Source organism: Staurois parvus, unplaced genomic scaffold (genome assembly GCF_062004578.1).
Source record: "Staurois parvus isolate SC_StPar_1 unplaced genomic scaffold, SC_StPar_1.0 ptg000630l, whole genome shotgun sequence".
Taxonomy (NCBI): domain Eukaryota; kingdom Metazoa; phylum Chordata; class Amphibia; order Anura; family Ranidae; genus Staurois; species Staurois parvus.
Window position 1 is genome coordinate 843,834 of NW_028318426.1, and position 23,570 is coordinate 867,403.

The following is a 23,570-nucleotide window of genomic DNA, read 5'->3' on the forward strand; positions in this document are numbered from 1 at the left end:
TTGTCCCTTTATACAGCCATTTTGGTAGCAGGCACTTCAGGTGCTACAGCGAGTGTTAGACATTCCTGGAAATGAATGAGCTTTAACGCCAGAGTTGTGTCTAAGTATGCAAAGAAATTGGTCACTCATCTTTTGGCGGTGGCTAAGCGACTGATTCCACTCTGCTGGAGATCTAATGAAATTCCCACTTTGAATCAACTTGTCAGTAATGTTGCAGAGTAACATCGCCTTGAACACCTCACCACCATATTGACAGAACAATCAGACGTGTGATCATACCTGGTCATACTAGGATAGCTCCCCTGTATGATTTTTCTGATATTCTCCCCTCCTTGCTGATGGTTCACCTATTTCTCATTAATTAGACCTTATCAGCCATCCCTTGGGTAGGTGTGTAGTATTTTTTTTTTTTAAACAAAATTTTTACTACAGTGTTACCAATGTTAAACTTATTCACTTTCTGTATCTTTTATATAATACAAGATATACAGTATGAGCAAGAGCAAAATCCTCTCTTGTATTAAAAGAAGTATAGACTCCAGAGAGAGAGATATTATTTCCCCCCGGGTACAAATGATTACTAATGCCTTATCTGGAATATGCAGTTCAGTTTTGCTCACCAATTCACAAAAAGAACATTGGGGAACTGGAGAAAGTACAGAGAAGGGCAACTAAACTGATAAGAGGCATGGAGGAGCTCAGCTTTGAGGAAAGATTAGAGGAACTAAATTTATTCTCTCTTGAGAAGAGAAAATTAAGGAGGAATATGATCAACATGTATAAATCCATCAGAGGTTCATATAGTGAACTCGCTGTAGAGCTATTCACCCTGAGGTCATCACAGAGGACAAGCACTTTTTACGTCTGGAGGGAAAGAAATTTAATCTCCAAATACGGAAAGGTTTCTTCACAGTGAGAGCTGTGAAAATGTGGAATAGACTCCCTCAAGAGTTGGTTCTGGCCAGCTCAGTAGATTGCTTTAAATAAAGCCTGGATTCTTTCTTGGATTCACAGAATATAACTGGATACTAACATTTATAGGTAAAGTTGATCCAGGGAATATCCAATTTCCTCTCAGGGGATCAGGAAGGAATTTTTTCCCCTACAGGAGCAAATTGGATCATGCTTTGCTGGGGTTTTTTTGCCTTGCTCTGGATCAACTGTGGGTATAGGATTATGACTTTCTTTTTTTTTTTAATGGTTGAACTGGATGGACTTTTTTCTTTTTTCAGCTATATTGTGTATGGTAACTATGTAACTTCACCTGTATGGCGCTTTTGTCTGCTAATAATGCCAAGTGCTATGCTATTGTCTCAAACCATTCTATGCTAAACACTGACTTAATGACCTATGCTTGTGCACTTAATGGTTATTGTACAATGCTGGTTATTCTCAAAAGCCTGTAACAATCCTTCAGGCTGTGTGTGTGTATATATATATATATATATATATATATATATATATATATATACAGTTGCAAGAAAAAGTATGTGAACCCCTTGGGATTACGTGGAGTTTTGCATGAATTAGGCATAAAATGTGCTCTGAACGTCATCTAAGTCACAACAATAGAAGAACACAGTCTGCTGAACATAATACTACACAAACATTAGATGTTGCCATGGTTTAATTGCACATAACATGTAAACATTCACAGTGCAGGGAGGAAAAAGTATGTGAGGCCCTAGCTTAATGACTTCTCCCAGAGCTAATTGGAGCCAGGAGTGAGCCAACCTTGACTCCAATCAGCGTGATGATATTGGATGTGTTGCTGACAGCTGTCCTGCCCTTAAAAAACACACACCTCTTTTGGGTTTACTGGTTTCAAGAAGCACTGTCTGATGTGAACCATGCCTCGCAGAAAAGAGCTCTCAGAAGACCTACCATCAAGAATTGTTGACTTGCATGAAGCTGGAAAGGGTTACAAAAGTATCTCCAAAAGCCTTGAAGTTCATGTGTCCACGGTAAGACAGACTGTCTACAAATGGAGAAAGTTTAGCACTGTTGCTACTCTCCCTAGGCGTGGTCGTCCTGTAAAAATGACTGCAAGAGCACAGCGCAGAATGCTGCATGAGGTAAAGAAGAATCCCAGAGTGTCAGCTAAACACCTACAGAAATCTCTGGCACATGCTAACATTTTTGTTGACACATCTACAATAAGGAAAACATTAAACAAGAATGGAGTACATGGGAGAACACCACGGAGGAAGCCATTGCTGTCCAAAAAGAATATTGCAGCACGTTTGAAGTTTGCAAAAGAGCACCTGGATGTTCCACAGCACTACTGGCAAAATATACTGTGGACAGATGAAAGCAAGATTTAGTTGTTTGGGAAGAACACACAACACTATGTGTGGAGAAAAAAAGGCACAGCACACCAACATCAAAACCTCATCTCCACTGTGAAACATGGCAGAGGGAGCATCATGGTTTGGGGCTGCTTTGCTGCCTCAGGGCCTGGACGGATTGTTGTCATTGATGGGAAAATGAATTCCAGAGTTTATCAAGACATTTTGCAGGAAAACGTACGACTGTCTGTCCGCCAAGTGAAGCTCCGCAGAGGATGGGTGATGCAACAGGACAATGACCCAAAGCATACACGTAATTCAACAAAACAATGGCTGCATCAGCACAGAATACGCCTTCTGGAGTGGCCCAGTCAGAGTTCTGACCTCAACCAGATTGAAATGCTGTGGCATGACCTTAAGAGAGCGATTCACACCAGACATCCCAAGAATATTGCTACACTGAAACAGTTTTGTGAAGAGGAGTGGTCCAAAATGACTCCAGATGGTTGTGCAGGTCTGATCTGCAACTACAGGAAACGTTTGGTTGAGGTTATTGCTGCCAAAGGAGGGTCAACCAGGTATTAAGTCCAAAGGTTCACATACTTTTTCCTCCCTGCACTGTGAATGTTTACATGTTATGTGCAATTAAACCATGGCAACATCTAATGTTTGTGTAGTATTATGTTCAGCAGACTGTGTTCTTCTATTGTTGTGACTTAGATGACGTTCAGAGCACATTTTATGCCCAATTCATGCAAATCTCCATGTAATCCCAAGGGGTTCACATACTTTTTCTTACAACTGTATATATATATATATATATATATATATATGTGTGTGTATGTATATATATATATTTATTATATATAAATATATGTTTAATGTGTTCTCTTTCTGATGAAAACAATGTCATATGTACCAGGTTTATTTTTATTGCTCAAAATTCAAATTGTTGCAAATTTCAACAATTACAAAAACATTTAAAAGAGTAGGACAAATACTGGCACACTTGCCTACTAGGCCCTCTGAATAATGTCAAGATGGGGCAGTTTTTGGAAACCAGCAGGGAAGTGTCAAGATGCAACACTTCTGCAGCATCTTCAGAGCCAAATTAACTGAGGCCTTTCAAAAACTAGGTCGACAGGTTGAAAAACTGGCTAGTGCTGCTCAATATGCCCTGGCTTGTCTGAACCTCCAATTTGCTTTCTAAGTAGATTTACAATGTTGGAGGTGGTGTTGGGTCTGGCTGTCCAAAGACAGTGTGAACAAATTGACATTCCTAAAGATGAATATATATAATTTCAGTAAAAAATTGAGGAGCTGTTGGCAAAATGCATTAGGCTTATTGGATACAACGGGCTTTATATTGCTTCATGGAGTTGGTAGTTTTTGAATATTTTTCATTGTTTTTTTGTTTTATTTTTTTGTTCTATGACTTTCCTTCACAGAAAGAAAAAGAATGTTAAAAATGGAAACAACCAGTTAAAAGCAAGTGTATACAATTTGCAAACTGTTGCTTTACATTTTTTATTTTACTTTTTGCCATCTTTTATATTTTTAAGAAAATTATCAAATAAACTACAAAAAAGGAATTTAAAAATACAACTTCAAAATATACCTTTAGGCTAGGTTGACACCTATGCAGGTTGTATTTCTGCATTTCGTTTTGCTTTGTGTTTTGCGTTTTTGCACTTGTGTTTTTGCCGCATTTTTAATGCGCTTTGTGGGGGGGGGGGTCATTTTTTGAATTTTTCTTGTTGCTAGGCAGATTTTAAACACAAAACGCAGTAAAAACACAATACATGCAGTGTTTCCATTGAAGTCTATAGAACCAAAAAGGCAACGTTTTGCGTTCAAAAAAGTCCCTGACCTTTTCCAAAAAACGCACAGATGTGAACATGTCCCATAGGAAATCATGTTAAATGGACTGTACTGCATTTCTGCAAAACGCTGCAGAAAACGCTTAGGTGTGAACCTGGGGTTAGTGTCCATTCAGTAAAATAGTACATTTTGTATAGAGCTGTATACATTGACCCAAAAAGAGGGCAACTGAGACTGCATGAGGGACAGAGGGATTTGGTTTCAGAAGAGGTACAGTCTCTCCATATGATGGACAGTTGGGAGGTATGTGTTAATTGGCACAATGTGCAAATGGTGGGGGAAATATATTCATTGCATTTTAGCAGCATTTTCCTAAAAAAAAAAAAAAAAGACTAGCATACGTTACTTTATATGCAGCCTGTCTACATTATGGTAATAAATAAAGGAGGTTCAGTTGGGCTTTAACAGTGTAGATGCTGTTGATTTGAATGAATGCTGCTCTTGAAGTACTAGTTACAAAGACTGTTTCTGTGCATTGTTGGGAGCTTATGGGGGCTTCTGCAGAGTTAAAAACTTGAACAATTAATAGAAACGCAAACCACACAAGAATTATCCTCTAGGCACCAGACTCATTTGTTCAGTTGTCTGGCTCATGAAACCTATTATTTTGCCCCATACATGCATAAGATGATTCTGGAATGGAACAGAAGCATGTTTTGATTGCAAATCATGTAGATAATCTCTGAAGAGATCTGAGTGTCTGGTAATCACAGTGACAGTCTTGAATCATATTGTGGCTTTTATTTTAATTTCCTTTCTTGTGTATTGTTTATCTTGGTTGAAATATCTTTTTGGCAGGCTTTGCAAGTGTCTGGTTTGTATTTGATTGAAATGTTTACTACGCACTTCCGGTAATAACAGCATGTAATAAATCATAGCAAAATAATATCCTCAAGAACTGTACTATGAACATTCAGGGGGTTGATTTACTAAAGATAAATAGAATGTGTACTTTGCAAGGGAAGATGCACTTTGCAAGAGAATTTTTCCCAGAGCCTAGTGAATGTGGTGAAATTTCCCCTTGCAAAAGACAACTGAGCAAAGATTCTAGGCTTCCAGTACAACAAAAATATTTTTGTTGTGATACTCCCAAAGGGTTAATCACTTCAAAAGGGATGCAGATCCTGCATTGTCCTCATTGGAAGGCTGCAAGTGCAAATAATAATAATTAAAAAGTCACTCCAATTCAGATTCACTCTGTGGACAATAAATGGCTTTTTCTTCATAGCAGAAATAGGTAGGAATCTGCAACAAAGTTTGTTAAAATCTTTGCAATGTACATTGATTGCCCAGAGTGGTTTGTTGGGGTTTTTTTTAACAAAAGTGGAGTCTGAGCTCAACTGTCAGGGCAAGTCCTGTATAGAAATAATAAAGCCGGCCATTAATGAGTCGTAAACTAAATAAATATGTCTGTAGATCTTTGAATCATTAGTTTTTTGCAACATTCGTGTGCCAGCTGCGGCATGCTGTTTTTTTTGTTTTTTTTAAGAAAAACAAAACAAATGATGGCACAATCGTATGAGCTATTTTCATTTTTGATCAACAGAGTGTTCAGTTTTATAATCATCTATGGCCAGCTTAAATTACAAGCAGGCAAGCAATTTCAATGATTCAGCCTCACACATGCCAAATAAAAAGACCCAGAGAACAATGTTTTGGGTCCCTAGAAGAAGTGACAGTCAGCAGGAAAACTGCATCTAAGTAAAAGAAAATTATTAAGGACATGAAAAACAGCACAAAATTGCAACAATACCATTTCTTCTAAATAAAGGCCTTTTAATATTAGGTATTCCAAAAGATGAATCTAGTATTAGAACACTTATAAACTGATATGTTACATTATTTTTATTTGTATAATATTTTTATCTTACAAATAAATGAGTAACAGAAGGTGCTTCCAAGCTTTAGGCTGTCCACGGATTAATAAATTCCTTTTTTTTGGTCAGCCAGCAGACCAAGATAAAACAAACGGATTACCAGATTCACACAAGCAAAATGGATGGAGGAATACTCCCTGCTCTGCTATTAAATTATGACAGCGGGAACTTCTCATCTGTCAGAATACACTGATCAGTGCTGCAGCCAATTGGTCCCACTCTGCTGATCAAAAAGAAAAAATTCTAACAGTCCCGTTTGACTTCTACTGAGCTGGAACAGGCATAGATAGATCAAAATTTGTCAGGTCCCTTTTCAACTGATCAAATTTTGATCCATTTATGTTAGTGTGTACAGTGCATGATAGGTTGTCTAATAAGAGGATTCGGCTCTAGCTGTGCATTTGCCAACTGCATTTGAAGACTGGTATAGTTGTCTTTGTTTGAAGGGGAGAGAGGGCCTTTTCTGAGTTATGCAACTAACTCATTCAAATGTGTACAGTAGTCTAAGATGCTACTCTTCAGGTCTATAGTTAGAGTACAGCACCAAACTTAGCTTCCCAACTGCTGGCTTGAAAGGATCAGTATAAAATATTCATACTCAGTATTTTTTGCATTATCCTGACTAAGGGCTGGTACACAGTGGAGCGTAGAGTGGGAAAGGCTCGTTCCATGCACATGTACCACACTACACATGAACGCACTGCCTTTAAAAGTCGCACTTGAGTGCCATTAATTGTTAATCACATCCCAAAATCTTGCAAATGCAGCGCTGTTACAGCCATCAAGCCACATGATACCACAGTACCAAGCGCTTTGGTGCTGTGTGATCTAAAAAAGTAGTCCTTCTACTACTCTTTCTATATTCTGGTACATTTGACCAGCCCATGAAATGAGTAAGATGTCAAAACTGGAATGTGCAGGAACACTCGTTCTAGTGTGAACCGACCCTAAATTGAAATTAAAAATAATACCATTGATATATTTTAATTCTGAATATATAGGGTACATTTTTAAAGTTTCACTGGATTTAACTGAATTGCTCCTTTTACCAAGCAGGCAGATGATAAGTGAATTTTGCCAAATTGAATGTTGCCGAGTCCAACGTCATTCAAATTAACACCCACCTGCATGGCTTCCCCAGTTAACTGGTTTTAGGGGGTCCCTAAAAGTTCTAATTGTATCTAGTACTTACATTTCTAGGTTCCTAAAATGTCTGGTTTCCCACAGCGTTTCTCCAGTGTCAACTTCAGTTATACACCATGGTGCCCCCTTTCCCCCACCCACCCACATATGGGCCTGCAAACCACTGTGTGGTAGCACAGTGCATCAGGCAGTAATCACACAGAGCCTCAATTAACTGCAACAGCATATTGCAAAAATACTAAAACAGTACAAATAGGCTCAGAGGGGAGGCCCACCCGACTCGAGCACTTACAGCAGTTCAGAGCAGACAGTGGTGAGTAGATTTTGAGCTGCCGATGTCTGCCATGAGGAGGGGGGGGAGGCCTGGCCGTTCAGGGACATGATCAGGGACACTGACTGATGACAGTACAAAAAAAAAGAATTTTTTTTTCAATTGTTTTTACCATTTTTTTTTTTGTCAGTATTATTTTTTACACATTATGATTGCTTATAGGAATGAATTTCATTGCTATAGGAACCATTTTACTGAATGAAATCGATTATTATTTTTTTTGTGTGTTTAGCTGTGATTTGCCACAGCTAATCACGACACAGATGGGCTGTACCATATGATCACTGTGACCAATCACAGCTAGCAACACAGTTGTATACAATGGATGGCATGAAAGGAAGCTGTTCATTGTTTACAATTGTCATGTGACCTGCTGTGATTGGTCAGAGCGGTCACATGGTACTGGCAACGGGGTCCGATGGACACAGCCGGTGACGGATCTCGCCGCAGCACAGCCGCGATTCGGGAAGAAGTTATATGACGCCCATCCGGATCGACGAAAGTCCCGCTTAGCTGTCATTTTACTAGGGCAGGAACTGGTTAACTATTGTAAAGTTATTGCCCTGCTTAGCTTTGTATCATCAGCAAAAACTGAGATAGAACTATTCATTTAAACTTTTACTGTATATTGCTTATGAACAAGTTAAGCCATTAATCACTACTCTTTGTACGTGCTGCTGCAACTGATTTTCTATTCAGGTACATATGATATCATCAATGCCAAAAGACCTTAATTTGTAAATCAAGCATTTGTAAGGTTCTGTATCAAATACACTGTGTCCAATTTACAGCTTACCCCCTCAAAGAATGTTAAAAGGATGGTCTGGCAAGAAAGACTTTTAAAAATTCATGTAGATTACTACTGATGATACTTTTTTCATCAGCAAATTTATGGGTATGGTCTTTTATGATATCTTCCAATAGTTTACAGAATATTGATGTTATACTGACTGGTCTGTAGTTTTCAGGTACATATCTTGGACCTTTTTGAAAACTGGTATCACGTTTGCTTTTCACCATTCAGCTGTTACTTGTCAGGAGAGTCGTGAAAACTGTGCTCAAAGGAATGCCATGGCTCAAAGGAATACCCGTGCTCAAAGGTATGCACATGTGTGTAGAATGGCCCATAGAACTGTAAACAAAATTAGCACCCTCCATGCATCTAGACGAGCATGTGTGCATGTACGGGCATGTGAGCATTAGATGGCTGCACGAGTTCATGAGCGTGTTTGTTTGGTGGACTTTGACACCTAGTGGCCTATTTAAACCCATACAGGACTTGGGATCAAGCTGAGTTGGTCAGCTGCTCCTTCTGCTCGTGACCTGATCCTGTGTACATTCATATCCTGACTCTGCTTGTTCCTGAACCTTTGTTGCTGACTCTGGCTTGTGAGATGAAATTGGTTCCTGCCTGCTGTTTCAGTACCTCCTATGCCCGTTCAATGCTGACCTTAGCCTGGCTCTGACTCTGCTCCTTGTTCCTAACTCTGTACTCCTGCTGCCAGGTTGTTACTGACCTTAGTATTAAAAATGAATAATATTAAATAGTGTTTTTGGTTTGTGGTGCTCAGAATTTAAGATTTTCTAGTCTTTTTTGAACACTGTTTTCTATCAACCACAAGGGTACATTCAATACTAACATTACAGTCTTGTTTATTATACCCCTCCTTTTCATGTGTATACACTGAAGTGAAGAATGTATTTAATACAATTGCCTTCTCCCTGTCACTTGTGACCAACGTCCTCTAATCATCTTTATTGGGACCAATATGTTCTGACCTAGATGTTTACTGTTAATACAGTATATTTGATAAACTTGTTTTTCTTTTACTTTCCTCTGCAATATGTCTCTCATAATCTATTTTAGCTGCCCTGATCTTGCTCTTGCATTTCTTATTGAATTCTTTGTGGTTTTGTTATGCCGATCAGCCTTATATTTATTAAAAGACAGTTTTTCTCCTTAATATGCCTTCTTGTGTTGGCATTTAGCCGCTCAGTCTTTTATATTTGTTGCCCATTGGATTGCACTAACAAATGCCATTGTTTATTATAGAAACACAAAACAGAAATATAGAAGACTGACAGCAGAAAAAAGAGCAAGTGGTCTGTTGAGTCTGCCTCATTTATTTTTAAAGCGATTCTAAAGGCTTACATTTTTTAAAAAATAAAAACCGTGTCTTACTTACCTGAACTGTGTAATGGCTTTGCAAAAAGCAGCCTGGATCCTCCTCTTTTTTTGGGTCCCCTATCAGTGCTCCTGACCCCTCCCTCCTGTCGGGTGCCCCCACAGCAAGCAGCTTGCTATGGGGGCAACCGAGCATGCACACTCCCCAGCCACTGCTCCGTGTGTCCTTTCACACAGGGAGCCCTGGCTTGGCCCTGCCCCTTCTCTCTTCTCATTGATTCACTTGCTGTGATTGACAATGAGGAATGGGAATCCCGGGATAGCCGAGATTCCATTGCACATTGCTGGATCCAGAGGGGGCTTCCTGAACATTTCCATATCTGCAGTCAGCTCTATGTTGCTTGTAGACAGTAGTTCCAGGACATCATTAGTTCTAGTTTGAGCTTCCACCATTTGACTGATAAAATTGTCCTGAATTACATTCAAGAAATGATGAGCTTTAGTTGAGTGAGCCTTTCCATCTGCCCAGTCAATGTTAGAATAAAGTCCTGTATAATTATAATATTGCCCTGCCTCCCCGCTATCTTTAACTGTATAGAAATACATTTTAAAAAACAGTGATTATTAAATACTACCAAAGAAGGCTCTGTCTGTTGCAAAAAAAATGTATAAAAAATTACTTTGGGTACAGTGTTGCATGATACTTGCCAGTAAAAGTATCATAGCACTGAAATTGCCCTGGCAATCAAGGGGTAATATTGGCTTGTACTCAAGTAGTTAAGGATGAGTCAACATCTTCACAGTCCATTTAGCCAAACAGTTGGTACATTTCGGAAATGTTTTATATCTGTCAGCTGAGGATAATACTGCTGTATGTGGAGAGGCCCAGTTACAGAGGTCCACTTTGATTTATAATGCAAAGCATTAATTTTTTAGAAAAAAAAATAACAGGGAAAATATTGATTCAAAATGATACACTGTTTATAAGTATATAATGGTAGAATTCTGGTGCTATCAAATACATGCAGAAGGTTAGACAGTGTTCCATCAATCAGTCTGTTGATATCTGGGTTCCTTGGTTCCTTGTTCCCACTCAAGAGGAGTCGATCTAATGAATGTTGGAGATTTTCCATTTGATCAGCTCATTATTTATTTCAGGTACTTATATAGCGCTGTCAATTTACGCAGCGCTTTACATATATATTATACATTCACATCAGTCCCTAGCCCTCAAGGGGTGTACAATCTAAGGTCCCTAGCTTACATTCATACATATAGGGCCAATTTATATAGGATCCAATTCACCTACCAGCATGTCTTTTGAGTGTGGAAGGAAACTGGAGTACCCGGAGGAAACCCACGCAGGCACAGGGAGAACATGCAAACTCCAGGCAGGAGGTGCTGTGGCAGGGATTCGAACCAACAACCCTAGTACTGCCAGGCGGAAGTGCTAACCATTTAGCCACTGTGCTGCCCTTATGCAGCCAATTGGCTGGAGGAGTCCGCACTGTCAGAATACAATCCCTATCCACCTAACTTGTATGGATGGGAGATCTAAAAGACCATCTAAGGCAGCGGTTCTCAACCTGTGGGTCGCGACCCCTTTGGGGGTCGAACGACCATTTCACAGGGGTCGCCTAAGACCATCGGAAAACACATATTTCCGATGGTCTTAGGAACTGAGACACCGCTCCTCTATCTGTCTCAGGCAATGTGTGGGCGGGATGACATGCTGCCCTTGTCACCTGGCCACACCTCCGGGATCACTCAACAGCTCCGCCTCCTCGCCGCTGATTGGCCACCGGAACTGTAGCTCAGGAGAGGCACACAGGCGGCCAATCACCAGCGAGGAGGTGGAGCTTGGAGAGGAGGAGCCGAGCGGCAGCGCGCGCAGATCAAAGAAGATCGAGGGAGCTGCCGGAGCGAGTGAAGAGGAGAGCGGCCAGAGAAGGAAGACAGCTGACAGGTAAGTGTCTGTACCGTGCAAATGTTTCTGCTGCAGCCAGGTATGCTGGCTGTAGATGGGAGAGGGAGAGAGCGAGCCCAGGCTGGAGCAGGGGTCAGCAAGGTAAGTATCATTGGTGTCAGTGGGAGGAATAGTGCCCCATCATTTGTGTCACTAATACCAATGATGGGGCACTATTTCTCCCACACATACACCAACGATGAGGCACTATTCCTCCCCCCACTGACACTAACGATGGGGCACTATTCCTCCCCACACTGACACCAACTATGGGGCACTATTCCTCCCCCCACTGACACCAACGATGGGGCACTATTCCTCCCCACACTGACACCAACTATGGGGCACTATTCCTCCTCCCACTGACACCAACGATGGGACACTATTCCTCCCCCCACTGACACCAACGATGGGACACTATTCCTCCCCCCACTGACACCAACAATGGGGCACTATTCCTCCCCCCACTGACACCAAGGATGGGGCACTATTCCTCCCCCCACCGACACCAACGATGGGACACTATTTCCCCCCCCCACTGACACCAATGATGGGGCACTATTCCCCCCCCTGACCCCAATGATGGGGCACTATTCCCCCTCCACCACACTGACATCAATGATGGGGCACTATTCCTCCCACTGATACCAATGAAGGGGCACTATTCCTCCCACTGCAAAATTACAGTTATGAAGTAGCAACGAAAATAATTTTATGGTTGGGGGTCACCACAACATGAGGAACTGTATTAAAGGGTCGCGGCATTAGGAAGGTTGAGAACGACTGATCTAAGGCCATCTTAACTTGTCCAGAAGTAATATTGATCTAATCTGGTAGAAGGCTGGTTGTTTTAGGGCTCCTGGATTGGCTGCCTCTCTGATGATAAATTGTCTTTGTTTTAAAGGCATCCTCTGTACTGATAAAAAGAAATTATCTATACTTTTTGTGAAAATGATGTAACTGTGCTGAGTGCCAAAAAAATCCAAACAAATTGTGAATCATAAAACAAACAGTAAAACAATAGCTGCACTCAAAAAAATACCAATACAAATACTCAATACGTGATATCCAGTTATCGTTGCACTATTGATAAAAAATATTAATATTGAGTCACTTATACTTCAAATGTGCTTCTACCAATTAAGTCAAAATACATGAAACACCAAACAATGAAAAAAAGTCTGTTGATGACAAAATCCCGATTTTGATGAACAGCTGTGTCCACATTTATCCTCCATGTGTGTAGTAAAATAGAGATTTTTGTGCCCACCACTACAAAAAACACACTGCTCCTTACCGAATAGTTAGATCCCAGATTATAGGTGGTCTAACAGAGCATGATGCTGAATTTAGCTTGCTTGTACCATCCTAGATGGAAAAGAGGTGTCACAGACTTTGGTATCTCTCCTCCTCCCTTCGTCCCTTCGTCCCTTCGTCCCTTATTATGATCCGCTGTGTGCTCGGTCAAAAAGGATAATACTCCAAATAGTGTGATAACGTACAAATGATTTATTAAAATAAATAAACACAAGGAGGAGAGATGCCGAAGTCTTTGACACCTCTTTTCCATCTAGAACAGGGTTGGGCAACTGTGGCCCTCCAGCTGTTGTAGAACTACAAGTCCCATGAGGCATTGCAAAACTGACAGTTACAAGCATGACTCCCAAAGGCAGAGGCATGATGGGACTTGTAGTTCACCAACAGCTGGAGGGCCACAGTTGCCCAGCCCTGCTCTAGGATGTTACAAACAATATATGTTCAGCATCATGTTCTGTTAACCAGATATAATCTGGGGTCTAACTATTTGGTAAGGAGCTGTGTGTTTTGTGTGGTGGTGGGCATAAGAGTCTCTATTTCACTACACATGTGGAGGATTATTGTGGACACAGCTGTTCATTATAATCTGGATTTTGTCATCAAAAGACTTTTTTATTGTTTGGTGTTTCATGCATTTTGACTCAATAATATTATTGGTAGGAGAACATTTAAAGTATAAGTGACTCACTATTAGTATTGGGTATCTATCATTTTCACCATTGGAGTGTTCAGAGTACTATAGTGAGATGAAACATAAGTATACAATGGTCACTGCGAGTGGCATAACATCTCAATGATTTACCTAGAGCAGTGTTTCCCAATCTCATTACTCAGTTATCCCCAACAGGCAATGTTTTGGCAATTTCCCTTAGATAAAATAAGCATCAAAAATACCAAGCCATTTATATTGATTTATAGCACTTGTGCAGAGTGAAGGAAATCCTGAAAACTTGGCCTATTAGGGGGTACTTGAGGACTAATGTTGGGAACCACTGACCTACAGGTAGGAACATATCCCAATAAATGAAATGATCTGCTCTAATACTAAAATAAATCAATAAAAACATAAGTACAATTACTACAGTATAAGAGACGATGATAACTAAAACCAAAACTTATTTTTTTAAAAACCTGTTTAGGAAAAAACAGCAAATATGTGGAATTTATAGCCAAAATTCTAAATTATTATGCATATACATATATTCTCTAGTATTGCTGCATACAATCAATGTGTTCCCACATGTGCCAACACAATGCTACAATACTATTTATCCATGAACAGCTTTTTTTTGCAATCTGGATAATATAAAAATAATTCCATGGTGGATAATCAATGTAACTATCATTTTATCATAGGCCTAACCTATCCAGAAATCCTACTACTAATTCCCCCTTAAACCTTACACCAACCCTTCTTGTGAACCTGACACTGACCCTCCCTGTAACCTTCACACTAACTCACCCTGTAACCCTCATACGTTGACTGCCTGTAACTGTAACACTAACCAGCTTTGCAACCCTCACATTGACTCTCTCTGTAACACCAAAACTATCCCTTCCTGCAAAGCCAGCCACAGATGGATCGGATCTCAGCCCATTCAGCAGGGACCGGATGAGATTCAATCCATGGGCAGGCTGGATGTACTGTATTTAAGCCGATCAACTTCAGTACAACAAAAAAGCCTGTCCGATTCTCCTATCAACAGTGGCCCTGACCCATGGTTGCAGGATATAAAATTGGATCATCCATGGCTTGTACACTCCCTATAACGCTAGCTCTAACCCTTACAGACCCCTATCCGAGCATGCAGGCTGACAAACCAGGAAACGGGGGGTTAAACATGTGCCCCCCTCCTAAACCATACCAGGCTACGTGCACTCAACCTTAAGGGTGTTCCTTGCCAGGGGGCAAAAGCACCTTGTCCGCATGTTGAAAAGTACAAGGGCCTCTTTCCCTCAAACTTGTCTCAGTGGCTGTGGGGGTCTGTGGGCAGAGGTCTTATTGAAATATGAGAGCCCCCTTTAACAACCGCCATGTGAATGAGTAAAGGGCACATATTAGAAAAAAAAGGCCTGTTTGTTGGATCTGGTTCCCTGGGTGTGATATACTGCTGAGCTACTGATTTTCTGGACTTTGACCTGTGCCTGATTCCTGGATTACTCTCTTTGCCTGTCAGTTCTACAATACTCTGCCAATCTGAATGTGAGAGTACCAAGATGGTGCATATCCTCCTCTTTGGATATTGTGGGATGCTGACAACCAGAGGCACCGTGTTGAGGCATGTGGACTGAAGCTCGATTGTTAATGTCAGACATCAGTGTGAGGCTGACTCCACGTTCTCTGTGCTCCGAGAGCTGCCTCCCTGGATACCAAAAACTTCAGCCTGAAGGAGGACAACCCTGCTGTCACCAGTGTGGGTCCTGCCTGGAGAATGAGATCTCCAATAATACTGATATGAGTTGGCTGAATTTAGCATCCTGTAACTGTGAGAAGCTTGGATATCTGGATGGGTCATTCTCAGTGCTGCATGTAAAGGGTGATACCACTATTACTGCTTAACCTGAATCATTGATTTGGATGGGTCGTATTAATATTTCTGGCAATTTGAAGGCTCATTGGCCCTTTGGGTCGCTGCAAAGAGGTGAGGGGGAAATCCAGCCGTTGGAGGATCACGATTTTTCACTCATATCACCTTCATCACCAATTTATGTGGTTCACTCATTTGAAGAGTGCACAAGGGGACTTTTTCACCATTATATATGAATGATTTAGTGGCACAATTTTCAGCAAGATGCGATTTTCTTTTAAACGTTTTCTTTCACAATCTGTTATGGTGTTGTAACACTGTTTTCTATGTGTTTGTGTTCACACTTATTTATCCCAATTAAGGATTGCATTACACCAGTTATACAACAATTGGTTGTCATTCATCACTTTGATTTAACACACTGATGTGTTAGGAAGTCATGTGGTTTTAAAAGGTTTTTTGTTATCAGGTTTTATCCTGACCCTATCACTTTAGTGCATTCACATTTATTGTGAGTTATTTTTACAAGGCGCTTTTTATTGAGGCACAATTTATGCTATTCATCTATCACTTCACTAGTGACCCAAGTCACGTTTTTTCTGTTTTTGGGGACGCATGTTTAGTTTTCACTTATTTATGTTATCATGTGATGTTGTTTGTCTACACAGGTATGTTTATTGATCTAAGTATCACATGATATTATTTATGTCTATATGTATAAGATTATTGGTTTCATGTATATATTTATGGGTTGTATTTAGTGTATTTAGATACCAATTAGGGAGCGCAACACCATTTTTTTCATTGTTCATTAGCACATTCAGGTTTTAGTCAGGTGATAGCAGCTCCCTACACATATATATATATCTGTTTAGTGTATAGTTTGTGTATTTTGAGTAGCGCAGGTGGTTTATCTATTATTATTATTAGTCAATTTTATGACCTCACAGCTTGTTCCCCTTGCCTGATGGTAGTTATGACTATTGTCCTTGGACCCCGTACCAGTACTCTGGTGAATTTTAATCCAGCGATAAGTGAAGCGTAGCAGACTGTATGGGTTTAAATATGAATGACTGACGGTGGACATTGACAAAACAGTTCTACCGTCACTACCACAATGTGGCATACTGCCATCTATTCCCTTCCTGGTTAAAACTTTGAAAATAAAAGCAATAAGGACTACATTTTACTGACTGTAAGTTCAAAGCTTTGGATGTACTATGGGAAATATTAGTGGTTTCAGAGATATTGGAAAAAATAAATATCTTCCAGTGTCATTACAGTTAATTGTTTCCAAATGAAGAACAACATACACGTTGCAGCCCTTCAAATGTTAAGCTATCACTTGTTTGTTGTGCTTTGCACGCATCTCTCAGCATAACTCTTATCTTCTTCCTATGGCACAAGCTCCCATCTGAAGTGCTGAACTTGTTTGTTTAGTTCTGACACTTCAGATGATTGCCAGATGTTTATGGATCTGGGATTAATTAAAATAGGTTAAGATTCAGTTGACAAAATATAGACTAAGCATTAACCACTTCACCAAGTGGGAAAATGCCTGAAAAGTCACACTATTGGGAAAAGTTGTCAACAATGTTAAACTGTATGCATATCAAAAATATTTTTGTTAGTTTTGAATACCGTATGACAGGGTTAAAACACTCATCAAGTTTTATTGCTGCCTGTTCCTCATTAGCAATTTGCATGTACATTTGCTCTGTGCAAATGGGGAAAAAACAAATGTTGTTAGGCTATTTCCTGTGCTGGATGAATGTTTTTCCATTGACATGAAATGGAAAATAATGCATTTGGCTAGTATTTTGGCCTGCTGCAATTTTGTCCTGCTTGCTTGCATTTGGCCTGCTGCAATTTCACTTTCACTTCTGGGACTCCTCCCTGCCCCTTTTCTGTGTCTAGATGTGAAAGTAGAAGCAGCCCACTAAAGAGCTCATCTCCCTATCACCCTGCACCCTTCAACAGGCTCTGTGCAAACACAAACTTGACAGGTCCCTTTTGCTATTTATATCTCTATGAGGTTTGCTATACAGTAGAGTGCAAGAGGTCAATACCATGATAAACAAGTGTCCTTGCACTGTTTGCATTCAAATAATATTAGAAGAAAACAAGAAAAAAATATACATATATATACAGTTGTGTTCAAAATAATAGCAGTCAGACATCACTAACCTGATCAATCACTGTTTTTGGTAGAAATGATATTTCTACATGGCAAATAATTTACTAGCAGGTGTAGTAGAGTAATAGAAATCCAACAGACCCAACAGTCATGACATGCATGCTGCTGATTCTGTGCAATTGAATCACTAATTGAAAGGGGCACGTTCAAAATAATAGCAGTATGGAGTTCTATTAGGTGATTCATTCTTTGAAAAACAGGTGGCAATTATTGCCCTTATTTAAGGAAGGAAGGCAGCAAATGTTGTACATGCTGGTTACAGTGCATTTCTCTCTGAAATTCTGAGGAAAATGGGTCATTCCAGACATTGCTCAGAAGAACATCGTTCCTTGATTAAAAAGTTGATTGGAGAGGGGAAAACATATAAAAAAGTGCAGAAAATGGTAGGCTGTTCATCTAAAATGATCGCAAATGCTTTAAAATGGCAATCAAAACCTGAAAGACGTGGAAGAAAGCAAAAAACTACCATTTGAATGGATAGAAGAATAGCCAACAATCAGCTCCAGGAAGATCAAAGAAGGTCTAAAGTTACCTGTGAGTACTGTTACAATTAGAAGACGCCTATGTGAAGCCAAGCTATCTGCAAGAAGCCCCCGCAAAGTTCCACAGTTGAAAAAAAGACATGTGCTGAAGAGGTTACAATTTGCCAAAGAGCACATTGACTGGCCTAGAGAAAAATGGCGCAACATTTTGTGGACTGATGAAAGTAAGATTGTTCTTTTTGGGTCTAGTGGCCGGAGACAGTTTGTCAGACGACCCCCAAACACTGAATTCAAGCCACAGTACACTGTGAAGACAGTGAAGCATGATATGGGGATGTTTCTCATACTATGGTGTTGGGCCTATTTATCGCATACCAGGGATCATGGATCAGTTTGAATACAGTTGCAAGAAAAAGTATGTGAACCCCTTGCATGAATTGGGCATAAAATGTGCTCTGAACTTCATCTAAGTCACAACAATAGAAGAACACAGTCTGCTGAACATAATACTACACAAACATTAGATGTTGCCATGGTTTAATTGCACATAACATGTAAACATTCACAGTGCAGGGAGAAAAAAGTATGTGAAGCCCTAGCTTAATGACTTCTCCCAGAGCTAATTGGAGCCAGGAGTGAGCCAACCTTGACTCCAATCAGTGTGATGATATTGGATGTGTTGCTGACAGCTGTCCTGCCCTTAAAAAACACACACCTGTTTTGGGTTTACTGGTTTCAAGAAGCACTGTCTGATGTGAACCATGCCTCGCAGAAAAGAGCTCTCAGAAGACCTACGATCAAGAATTGTTGACTTGCATGAAGCTGGAAAGGGTTACAAAAGTATCTCCAAAAGCCTTGATGTTCATGTGTCCACGGTAAGACAGACTGCCTACAAATGGAGAAAGTTTAGCACTGTTGCTACTCTCCCTAGGCGTGGTCGTCCTGTAAAAATGACTGCAAGAGCACAGCGCAGAATGCTGCATGAGGTAAAGAAGAATCCCAGAGTGTCAGCTAAAGACCTACAGAAATCTCTGGCACATGCTAACATTTTTGTTGACACATCTGCAATAAGGAAAACATTAAACAAGAATGGAGTACATGGGAGGACACCACGGAGGAAGCCATTGCTGTCCAAAAAGAATATTGCAGCACGTTTGAAGTTTGCAAAAGAGCACATGGATGTTCCACAGCACTACTGGCAAAATATACTGTGGACAGATGAAACCAAGATTGAGTTGTTTGGGAAGAACACACAACACTATGTGTGGAGAAAAAAAGGCACAGCACACCAACATCAAAACCTCATCCCCACTGTAAAACATGGCGGAGGGAGCATCATGGTTTGCTGCTTAAGGGACTGGATGGATTGTTATCATCGATAGGAAAATGAATTCCAGAGTTTATCAAGACATTTTGCAGGAAAACGTACGACCATCTGTCCGCCAACTGAAGCTCCGCAGAGGATGGGTGATGCAACAGGACAATGACCCAAAGCATACAAGTAATTCAACAAAACAATGGCTGCAACAGCACAGAATATGCCTTCTGGAGTGGCCCAGTCAGAGTCCTGCCCTCAACCCGATTGAAATGCTGTGGCATGACCTTAAGAGAGCGATTCACACCAGACATCCCAAGAATATTGCTACACTGAAACAGTTTTGTGAAGAGGAGTGGTCCAAAATTACTCCAGATCGTTGTGCAGGTCTGATCTGCAACTACAGGAAACGTTTGGTTGAGGTCAACCAGTTATTAAGTCCAAAGGTTCACATACTTTTTCCTCCCTGCACTGTGAATGTTTACATGTTATGTGCAATTAAACCATGGCAACATCTAATGTTTGTGTAGTATTATGTTCAGCAGACTGTGTTCTTCTATTGTTGTGACTTAGATGACGTTCAGAGCACATTTTATGCCCAATTCATGCAAAACTCCATGTAATCCCAAGGGGTTCACATACTTTTTCTTGCAACTGTACATCAGAATACTTGAAGAGGTCATGCTGCCTTATGCTGAAGAGAAATGGGTGTTCCAACAATACAACGACCCCAAACACACCAGTAAACGTGCAACATCTTGGTTCCAGACCAACAAGATTGACGTTATGGAGTGGCCAGCCCAATCCCCGGATCTTAATCCAATAGAAAACTTGTGGGGTAACATCAAAAATGCAGTTGCTGAGGCAAAACCAAGAAATAGAGAACTGTGGAATGTAGTCCAATCATCCTGGGCTGGAATACCTGTTCACAGGTGCTAGAAGTTGGTTGACTCCATGCAACACAGATGTACAGCAGTTCTCAGAAACAGTGGTTATACAACTAAATATTAATTAAGTGATTCAAAGGAAAGCAAAATCTTCAAACATTTTTCAATTTATATAGTGAATGTTTGAGTTTGTAAAGAAGAATACAAACACTGCAATTTTTTTGAACAGTCTAATATTCACTTTTCTTAAATTTTTTTAGAGGAACAACACACATTTGATATATTTTTCTTCATGTTTTGATTTGGAATAGAATGTGTAGTGTTCCCAATGCATTTGTGTGTATGGAAATAAAAGCTATTAGAAGGATTTTGAGCTTTATTCACTTTTTCAACACACTGCTATTATTTTGAACACAGCTGTATATACAGTATATATATATATATATATATATATATATATATATTACATTATATTGCCAAAAAATTGGTATGTCTACGTTTACATGCACATGAACGTTAATGGCATCCTAGTCTTAGACTGTAGGGCTCAATATTGAGTTGGCCCACCCTTTGCAGCTATAACAGCTTCAACTCTTCTGGGAACGCTGTCCACAAGGTTTAGGAGTGTGTTTATGGGAATATTTGACCATTCTTCCAGAAGTGCATTTGTGAGGTCAGGCACTGATGTCGAACAACTAGGCCTGGCTCGCAATCTTTGCTCTAATTCATCCCAAAGGTGTTCAGTCGGGTTGAGGTCAGGACTCTGTGCAGGCCAGTCAAGTTCCTCCACCCCAAAACACGCTCATCCATGTCTTTATGGACCTTGCTTTGGGCACTGGTACACAGTCATGTTGGAACAGGAAGGGGCCATCCCCAAACTGTTCCCACAAAGGTAGGAGCATGAAATTGTTCAAAATGTCTTGGTATGCTGACGCCTTAAGAGTTCCCTTCACTGGAACTAAGGGGTCAAGCCCAACCCCTAAAAAATAACCCCACACCATAATCCCCGCTCCACCAAACTTTACACTTGGCACAATGCAGTCATGCAAGTACCGTTCTTCTGGCAAACGCCAAACCCAGACACGTCCATCAGATTGCAGACAGAGAAGCATGATTCGTCACTCCAGAGAACATGTCTTCACTGATTTTAGAGTCCAGCGGTGTCGTGCTTTACACCACAGCATCCGACGCTTTGCATTGCACTAGGTCAGTGGTTCTTAACCTGGGTTCGATCAAACCCCAGGGGTTCGGTGAGTCAGTCTCGCGGGTTTCGGCGGAGGTGAAGACCCACACCTGACTCATATGATTCGTGATGACATGCCCCGCTTGTCCATCATTGGCTGCAGGTGGTCACGCAACATCGCTTAGCCCAGTGGTCGGCAAGCCGCGGCTCGCGAGCCACATGCGACTCTTTACACGCTTTAATGCGGCTCTTGTGTGCCGGGCGCCCGCTCCCCTCCCTCCTCTCGGGCGGCAGGGACTCTGCAGCGTGATCCAAAAAAAAAACCAGCCAGGGCAGCGCGCTCAAATGCAATGATTGGCCAGTCTCGCTGACACTCACATCCTGATAGCCAGTGATTGGCTGTCAGGATGTGTGTAGGCGGGGCAGCGTGACGAACGTGAGAGGAGCTAGGCTCCTCTCACAGTCCGCCCTGAAGACCGGAACGGCGCGGGAATACGGCGAGAGGAACGCGCGGAGCAAAGGTAAGTGAATTGACACAGGGGGGACTTGGCTTACTACTTGCTACTTACTTACTACTACTATATAAGGGATGAATTAATATGGGGGATGAATTACTATAGGGGGGATGAAATACTATATGGGGGATGAATTACTATGGGGGATGAATTACTATGGGGGATGAATTACTATATGGGGGATGAATTACTATATGGGGGATGTATTACTATGGGGGATGAATTACTATATGGGGGATGAATTACTATGGGGGATGAATTACTATATGGGGGATGAATTACTATATGGGGGATGTATTACTATGGGGGATGAATTACTATATGGGGGATGAATTACTATATGGGGGATGAATTACTATGGGGGATGAATTACTATATGGGGGATGAATTACTATATGGGGGATGAATTACTATGAGGGATGAATTACTATGGGGGATGAATTACTATATGGGGGATGAATTACTATATGGGGAATGAATTACTATGGGGGATGAATTACTATATGGGGGATGAATTACTATGGGGGATGAATTACTATATGGGGGATGAATTACTATAGGGGGGATGAATTACTATGGGGGATGAATTACTATATGGGGGATGAATTACTATGGGGGATGAATTACTATAAAAACTTATTGAAACTAAAAACAGTGTACCATCCTATGTATTTTCAGTTTTAAAAATGTGGCTCTGAAAATAAATTTCAATCGTGGTTTTGGCGAGATTTGGCTCAGTTGAAAAAAAAGGTTGCCCACCACTGGCTTAGCCTATCTGTGCTGCAGGGAATTTGGTGCGCAGTAATCGAATGGTACGTGATTTCTTTCTTAATATTTTAATCCCTTCATACTAACTATGTCGAGCAAAAAAAGAAAGTGGTCGGACGAATATGTACAATATGGATTCACATGTATAAGGGAACATGATGGGAGTCAGCGTCCTAACTGCATGATTTGCAATGCCAAGTTGAGCAATTCTAGTCTAGCACCGGCAAAACTAAGAGAACACTTCCTTAAGCAGCATGGAGATGGAAAATACAAGAACACAACACTCACTGAATTCAAGGTGAGGAGAGCCAGATTCGATGAAAAGGCTAGTCTGCCTGTTCTCGGCTTTGTACCCATCAGCAAACCGATCCTCATAGCATCGTACGAAGTTGCTTACCTGATAGCAAAGCAGGGCCAGCCACACACCATTGGTGAAACAGTCATAAAACCAGCTGTATTGAAGATGGCGAATATCATGCTGGGAAAAGCGGCTGAAGTTAAGTTATCCCAAATTCCTCTTTCAAATGACACCATCAGCGACAGAATAGAGGACATGAGCAAGGACATCTTGGCTCAAGTAGTTGCAGATCTGATTTCAAGTCCAGCAAAATTTAGCCTTCAACTCGACGAGACCACAGACGTTTCCAATCTAAGCCAGCTTGCAGTATTCGTGCGCTATGTGAAAGACGACGTGATAAAGGAAGAATTTTAATTTGTAAGCCTCTTACAACAACAACTAAGGCAGCCGATGTGAAGAAACTTGTGGA

General features: G+C 40.8%; 1 protein-coding gene across 1 annotated transcript; it reads left to right on the top strand.

Annotated features, from left to right (window-relative positions):
* The first annotated feature begins 22,891 nt into the window (after positions 1-22,891).
* Positions 22,892-23,515, top strand: LOC149449329 (protein ZBED8-like). The gene has a single exon (XM_089693382.1). It carries the CDS (start codon positions 22,892-22,894, stop codon positions 23,513-23,515), a length of 624 nt encoding a protein of 207 aa, XP_089549508.1.
* The last annotated feature ends 55 nt before the right edge of the window (positions 23,516-23,570 follow it).